The sequence below is a fragment of the Limulus polyphemus genome, unplaced genomic scaffold, assembly GCF_000517525.1.
Source record: "Limulus polyphemus unplaced genomic scaffold, Limulus_polyphemus-2.1.2 Scaffold217, whole genome shotgun sequence".
In the NCBI taxonomy this organism is placed as follows: Eukaryota; Metazoa; Arthropoda; class Merostomata; order Xiphosura; family Limulidae; genus Limulus; species Limulus polyphemus.
Window position 1 is genome coordinate 549,691 of NW_013665827.1, and position 8,489 is coordinate 558,179.

General features: G+C 31.6%; 1 protein-coding gene across 3 annotated transcripts in view; it reads right to left on the bottom strand.

The window, feature by feature from the left end:
• Window positions 1–270: 270 nt before the first annotated feature.
• The window catches only part of LOC106478499 (helicase ARIP4-like), an 85,747-nt gene continuing 77,528 nt past the window's right edge, over window positions 271–8,489 (bottom strand). For all 3 annotated transcript variants that reach the window (XM_022382117.1, XM_022382118.1, XM_013939050.2), the window contains exon 22: window positions 271–8,189. In XM_022382117.1, coding sequence (XP_022237825.1) covers window positions 6,351–8,189 — 1,839 coding nt within the window. In that variant the 3' untranslated portion in view covers window positions 271–6,350. The remainder of the gene's footprint in view (window positions 8,190–8,489) is intronic.

The following is an 8,489-nucleotide window of genomic DNA, read 5'->3' on the forward strand; positions in this document are numbered from 1 at the left end:
ACGACTCCCACAGACATGAAAGTTTTTTTTTTTTTTTGGAAAGGCAGGGTAGTTATACTATGTAACTTGAACCTGAACCAGAAGTATCTCCAATCAGATGAAACCTACAGTTGAGTTTAATAATAATTTGAAACAGCATCAGATCACCATGAAGTTGTGCAAAGAATGCCTGATGTAATTTCAGCTTTTCTCATATTAAAATAAGAATAAATACACACATCTTGACGGCAAAAAAAAAAAAAAGCTATTTATTTTGTATTTAATAAAACTTGACATCCCCCTCCCCCATGTTATCATCACACATCAACTGTTTTATACCGATATTTGTTATTTTTTAACATTGTAGAGTTGTGATCCCATTGAATAATAACAACAATACAGCCATAATCTATGGTTGAATTCAAACCTATCTTTTATCACAACATTTACGATAATTTTTTCACATGGTTGTAATCATTACAAAGCAAAAACCAAATAAGAGTTTTATTCAGAAAAGTATTATTTTTAATTACAGAGACAATTGGTCTTACACTTTTTTAAATACAAGAACAAGGATTCTAACACATTTGTTCCTACCAACCACAATTAATACAAAATTTGATTCATTTACACACACTCAGTGTGAAACTACAATGATAATGAAACAATTGCATTTTCGATTCTTTAGGTTTGGTATTTTACATTTTCAAGTAGATTAGATAATCAAAATACATAAAATTACCCAAATTAAAAAAACACAATTCAATAAATAAAAAAGCAAATATCAAAATAATTGCTCTAAAGCAAGAAAAACACATCATAAAAATGATAAAGCTAAACAGACAAGTGATATTTTACACTAACTGAATGTATCTGGGCTACTAATGTTGACAGAAAATTACAAACTCATGATTTTAGAAAAATTCAGCTGTACCAAAGATTGACAGATCTTACTGACCAATCCCAGAATTTTTAGGCCAATCAAAGACATGGTCCACCAACAACTGAGATGGACAATGCTGAAGTTTTAATTTTGGTTGGTTGCCTTTACAGTTAGTAACTAATACTAATTTTGCTGTAAAAAAGTTTACAGCATGTTTCATTACAAATAGCAAATGCCAATATTTCAGAAATAATTTTATGACAGACCCCCTGGGGCACATATGAAAACAGAGCTTGAATGAGCTAAGATGTACAGAAAACAATTAACAAGATGGCTTGTTTTTGTTAGGCTTTTTTAAAATATTCACACAAATAAATAAAAAAAGGACCAAAATTATCTTGCATCATACACTATACCTTCAATTTCTGTACTTTTTCTTTATAATAATCAAAACTAATCACTAAGCCACTGATAACAAATACAAGTTTTGTTTTAAAAGACTTCCGATTAAACATAATTAGCGTGAAACAAATAATTATCAAAAGACAGAGAGAGAGAGAAGACTGAAGTCTGTCTATCTTGAGAGCTTAGCAAATTGATACTTAAGTGTTCACCAAGCATATGCACAGTTGCATTTATTTAAACAAATACTCTAACCTCTCTATTTATTCAATGGGAAACATTAGAAACATCTTGCCTGCTTGCTATTTTCTTAGAAGCAAATAACTGTACACGTATATATATACATGTGTGTGTACAAGAAGTGTATTGTAACTGAAGCCAAGCACTTTACAGTGAGGAGGAGGGGGATTTGTGATATTGCACCAACAAATAGGAAGTTATATAAGATGTTCAAAGTTTGATTTCTGCCTGTTCTATTAATTTCAAGGAATTATTGGGAAAACTGAACACTAAAGACATGACTACAAACTCTTCTTGATCTTAGTAATAGTGTTTTATGCATAAGTGCACAAATTCTGACACCAGGGACGGAGAAAATTGCTTTGTAATGCATCTTGGAAATGTAAACTAAAATTTCCATCAGTTACCTATTAATCCTGTCCATTGTTGTATATTCTATCAGTAAAATTGATATATTTTGTCTGATATTTTACTTCATTTTGACACTACAGAATCTATGCTTTTTCCTGTGGTGCCGTGGGCAGAAATATTCTCTTCCATTTTACAGAATTCACCATACGGCAATTTGACTTGGATGCAGTTCCAGCTATCTTCAAAATAGTGTATTACCCAATACCTCATGGTGGGAAAAGAGCAATTAAACCATCATGGACAAACCAATACAATGAAGAAAGCATCCAAATGCTACTACAATTAATAAGTAATAAATGAGAACATTAGAAATTCCGAATTTTTAGTTTATAAGAGGACCCCCATTTTTTACAAATGGTTGGGTCCCTAGGACTCAAAAAAATTAAACTACACAAACACCATGAGTTATAACAAATGTTACACAAAAAATTGTGTACTTAAAATTTACCTAATACTTTCATAAAATCAAATATCATGCAAAAAATAAAACAACTCCATATCATTTTTAAGGTTGACTTGCACACAACCAAAGAGAAGTGTATTATAGATATATACACAAAGAAAGGCAGAAATGCATGCTTTCTTCCTAAAACACATTTCAAGAATTATTTATTAATTAAAAACTTCATAACTGTTCAGAAGCTCATACATACAATTCCACATATGAGCTAATGAAACTATGTTTCACAGAAACAACTATTCATCAAATACTGAATTTCTTGATAGTTCAATTACAATCATGCATTTTCCAGATAAAAATGTACAGAATGAGCATAGAGTCATCATACATCTATAGCTATATAACAGTCAAGTGAAAAACTGTAATAAAACACCTTCTATAATTAATGCTTGCAAGTTAATATATTTTTTGCAAAATATGTGAAGCATTATCCGTAAGTCAAATATGACAATCAACCAAAAATGTGATAATCACACTCTTACATGCTTCCTACTTAAGTTATCAATAATAGATGTTCTTCCAAAAGAATTTCATACTCAGTACAATTTAAGAGCATTCTATATGTTTGACATTCTTATTACATTAATTTGCAAAATGATAAACTAACAGCACTGCATAACAACGGGCATATCAACAACCCTTGATTTTTAACTAATGGCATGAGTATTAAATGCAAATGGTAAAGAAGATTTCATATTAATTTCTAATTTATTCAACAGAATATCTAATTTGCCTACTTTCATACCTGTCCCAGGGTTTTTGACAATTCTGATTCATAAGTATGCTGGTTTCCTTTCAAGTTTTCAATCTACTACAGTAAGTACACCAAAATCAATTATTTTTGCTAATTGAAGTACTACACTTTGCAGTTAAGTGCTTACATTAAAAGAATCTTCAGCACAATGTCAAATATGTAGAAATTAAATATCTTGAATTAATTAATTCTGATGCTGTTAAAAAAAATATATTTAGTTGATTCAAATTTTGTCACACTGATTCAGACACTATTAAATAGATTTTAACACATTTATAAACACAGACAAGGATAAAGATAATAAATAATTTTCTATTAATACCTTAACCGATAATATATTCAACCATAACCCATTCACTGCCGCTGGGACGTGTATCTCCCAGTGCACTGGGAAATATACATACCAGCCGCAGTGAAAAGGTTAATATTGTTATGTTAAATAGAGTCCAAAAATCACTAGCTTAAAAAATTAAAAAGTTTGTGTGTGAAAAGTTTATAACTAGGATGTTTAAAAACTGAATATTTGAGGGGGGGGGGGAATACACAAAATCAATGTTGTACAAAGAAATATTTTATATTGTTTATTTAGAAATAATATTCTAAACATCAAATATTTCTTCACATAGATGTAGCTTTCATTCTCAAGTTTCTAAACTGCTGTGAACAAAAGTAAAGTTTTCTATAAATAAATTACTTAAATGAGTTTTAGATAATTCAAAACAGATGACACATTAAAATGAACTTACACAAACATTTAGCTGAAATCTTCATTCTATGTGGTGTCTGTGGGCTATGTTACAGTATTTATGGGTGACTGATCACACAGTAAGTAATATCTATGCTACATAATCAATATCATGGAGGTCTTTACGAGTTTCCTTCCTTTTCAATATTTTAGTGTAAAACAAGAATAAGGATAACACTTTTAAAAGGTAAAAAGCATGTATTACATATTTCATAATGACATGGTAACAAAGCCCTGAGACACCCTGTAAATAATTTCACACACTTTTCTTAAAACGTGACATCCCATGCGAGTTCTTAGCTAACTTAAAATACCTATAGTCATGTGGCTAAACAATGACCCAAAAGTATAAGCTCTTTTAAGGGTTTAGAAAATTTTGGATTCTATGATCATTAGATTTTGAATTACTTTGTAGTGATCCAGCATACTTACTACCTTATTGTGACCCAGACACATTATTCTATTTGGTTTAGGTGAGAATGTTGGAACTGAAAAAGAAAATGCAACTCTTAAGAATATATTTTAATTTTCATAAATCAGCTGAACAGTAAATTACATAAAAAAACTTACACAAGATTGAAGTTAGTACTTTGTCTACACAGAACTATATACATTTACACTGCATGATATACTTATACACACAAACTGTAGGCTATGTCTAAAATATATGAATAAAACTATCACTTTCTAGTTTTTAAATCTACAATAGTATAGAAGACATTTTGTGACATTAAATTTTTTCAACTAACCTGCATAAAATAGATGTATGCCAGAGCCAGTACTCTTAAACAAAAAAAAAAGTTTGTTTTTGATATCTGCATAAAGCTACACCACAGATAGTTGTGCTGATCATTTCTAATTTTGAACTGACAGAAAGGAGGGGAGGCAACTAGTCAATAGCATCCACCACCAACTCTTGGGCTAGTCTAATCAAACAGTGGGATTTATCCATTGGACTTGTAATGCATTCATGACCCCAAAATGCAAAATCACAATTTTGCAGTAACAGAATGTAAACCATGAATCCTAAAGTTCAAAGTGTGGCAACTAACAAACAGGCTACACCTGGCCACCACCCAAAAAAAGAAAAACATAACATTAAAAATTAACAACAACTCTGGAAATAAAACCAATATGTTTTTTTTTTCTTATATTTACTAGTGAAGAAGATTTAAAGATTGTTCATCACAGGAAAAAACAAAAACAAATACATCTCAATGTAATAAATTTTAAATATATAATGTATGCATCTTATGATGCTGTATGAGAAAATAATTGGCCACTCACAAATACTTTATGAAACAATTACTGTTAATTCATCAGTATTTAACCTAAATGGATAAGGAATGCCCATTATACATGAAACAAAGAGCTGCTGAATATTTGTCAGTGATTATTCTTGATATGCAACATTTTATTCTTTTATATGGATTTTCCCTATTGTTTAATTTCTTCACATTTAAACAAGATCCATAAAATAATGGCAAGAAGTTGACAATCTTCTTGTGGAGAACACACAGCACATACTGTCCAAAATATTGAACTTGCTTAACAATGGACGACATAACTTGCAAAACAAACTTGAAAAATCTCTCTCTGTGTACATATAAACATGTACAAGCATTTTTAATATTTTAAAAACTAGTGACTGGAGGTCAAAACCTCCATTTTAAAAACTAAAATCAATAAAGAAGATATGGACAGGATTACCCAAAAACATTAAACTCATAACTACCCATCACACTTGTGGAAAACATAAATTAATTTTTGTTTATTCTGTTACCCCAAATTAACACAATTTATTTTCTAAACTCAAAATACTAGAAGGAAAAATGAAAGTAGTCATAAACAAGAACATTGATTTATTTAGTTCTTTGTGAACAGGGATGTAGGTATACATAATTATATAAATACACAGTTAAAAAAGTAACAAAGATGAATATTCAGAATGATTACTTTCCTTCTTGAAATGACAGTTATTGAATTACTACATAAAAACAACAGTTGCAGTTGCAAATGTTCCTCTTTTCAATTTTGTGATAAATTTCATCTAAGCTCATTTAAAAACATACAAAACACTAATATTAAATTAAAATAACGACAGTTTACATAACTGTTTTGATGAATATACATTACAAAATGGATAATTGATAGTTTGCACTTGCACTGTTTTTTATCTCATAAATTGTTCACGGGTTTGGTTCACGAAAATTTCCATTGTTAAAATCATTTTTTATGAAGTATGTTTAAAATAATTATTTTATGAACATACTCTACTTGACATAGTAACTGAGTACACCCACCATATGTCCTTATATTTCTGTTCATTCTTATCAGTGGAGTAATTAATAATTCTATTACACATGCCTGAATGTATAAAACATATATACACCTACACTGATCACTTTATGTTTTGTATACACTTAATGACACTGTCCACATATACACTCAAACAAATTCAAATAACTCTAAAGGTTCAAGTTTGGTATTGCCTTTGGCTTGATTCTGCAAGTGCTTCCATATCATTTAAGGTTTCTGATCTTTCCCAGTGGCCAAAATTTTCTAGGTCTGAAAAATCTGAATCAATCAACTGTGATGAGGCAGATAAATTTTCATATGCTGAACTTGAAGAAACAGGTACACATGTACTATTACTACTGGTATTCCCACCATCTGGCTGATGGTGAGAAGTGGATAAGAAGTACTTCTGCCCAACCGTAAGTGAAGATTCTCCCACATGGTTTTGACTGGTTCCTGTTACTGAGTGATCTTGATCTTTACAATCAAAAGAGGGAAGCATCTGATCAAGATGTTGCATGGTTCCAGCACCAACAACTGGAGAGAAACTGTGTTCAGGCATTGTGTTTTTTGTTATTTCATTGCCATCAAATGACATATTGATATCATCTAACTGTATACTTTGGAAGGTAACTGATTGAGGTTTTTCCTGCATTCTGTTTAATGTTCCTTGTCCAGAAGAGCTCAGTAATTGGTTGCTTTCTTGGGTATTTTGTGGTTGTGTCTGTAATACAGAGGAGGAAAACAAATCTAGTTTTTCCAATTTTTGTCTTTGGAACAAATTCTGTACTCCCGTATTCTTGTTGGGTACTTCAACATTAGAATTAAGTTGCTGGACAGCATGAGGATATGTGTTAAAACCACACTGTTGTGCACCATGGTAATTATTCTGATAATGCATATCTCCTTGACCAGATGACCTTTGTGTTGTCATGTTCAACTGCTGCGTAAAATATCCAGGAAGTTGAAAATTCCCTGTATTATTTTGATCTAAGTAATTATTTTGGTCTAGAGGTGATTCTCTAAACTCTTTTTCCAGGTTTGAATGTAAATTATCCTGGCTAATGTGAGTGCTTTCTCCTGAATCAATTGCTGTGTTAGGCAAATTTCTTGAACATTTCGGTCTACCTTTTGTGTAGGCTGGTAAGGAGATTTCAGTCGTTCTGTTTTGGCTACCTGCATTGAACTGCGACAAATATGGTCTATCAAAACCACTGCCAGAGACTGGTCCTACAGTAGTAGTCTGGCCACATAGGGGAAGTTCTGAGGGATTAGAATACTGATTCCGTAAAATGTCTTGAGCACTTCCTGAGGAAATCTGTTGAAGTTGCTTATGAACTCCATTTTTTTGAAATAACTTAGGCTGTTCTACACCAGGAATGCCACCAATATTAACAACATTTGAATTGTTTGATAGACTGGGATGAGCAGGCGTAATATTGATATTTTGTTCTGTATGAGATGACTTCTTTCTTTCAATAATTTGACTTTCACCTAACAATTTGTGACTCTGTGACCCAGGAAATATCTGGAAAGTGTTACTCATTCCTCCTCTATCAAGCTGACTGTTAGAATTTCTAGGCAGAGAAGAGTATCCACTGGAAACCATCTGATGGAAGACATTCTTGTTTGGAAGGCTAGGAGAAGTGGAGACTGGGTATGGTTGGTCTGACAAAGAGGACACATACTTAGTAAGTGGAACCCCTGGAAAACTTTTGGATGTTGTGAAGGTAGGGCTGCCACGAGATACAGCTGTCAGAGTAGTCCAGTTACTTGAGCTGGAAGTTTTTTTAAGGTAGTCTTCCTCTAAACTAGCTTCAGAACAACTTGAGCTTGCATCATTTGAAACTGGAGCAACCTTTTTGGAGACAACATCTCTCTCTTTTTTCATTGCCCCATCATCATCATCATCATCACTAAGATCAATAACCTCTGGAGGAGATGATTGTAGAGGATTCCTCAGCTGAGCTGTTGAAAACTGTACAGTGCCTCCACATTGCAGGGTTGGTTGAACAATCTGGAATAATAAAACAAAGACAGGAAAAAAAAAGGAAATTATTAAAAGATAAGCTACAAATTTTCTTCATCATTTCCTCAATTACCTAGTTAAAACAATGAAAAATAAAACCCAAGTGTAAATTTCATTACTTCATCTTACAAGCCAACCTATAGCCAAAAAAAAAATCAATGTCACAGATTATTGTAGAAGTGGCAGAAAGCTTACAGGTATATATATATATATATATATATATATATATATATATATATATATATACTTACGTTCTTATTATTATTAGTCGTTACGTACGTAGTACGT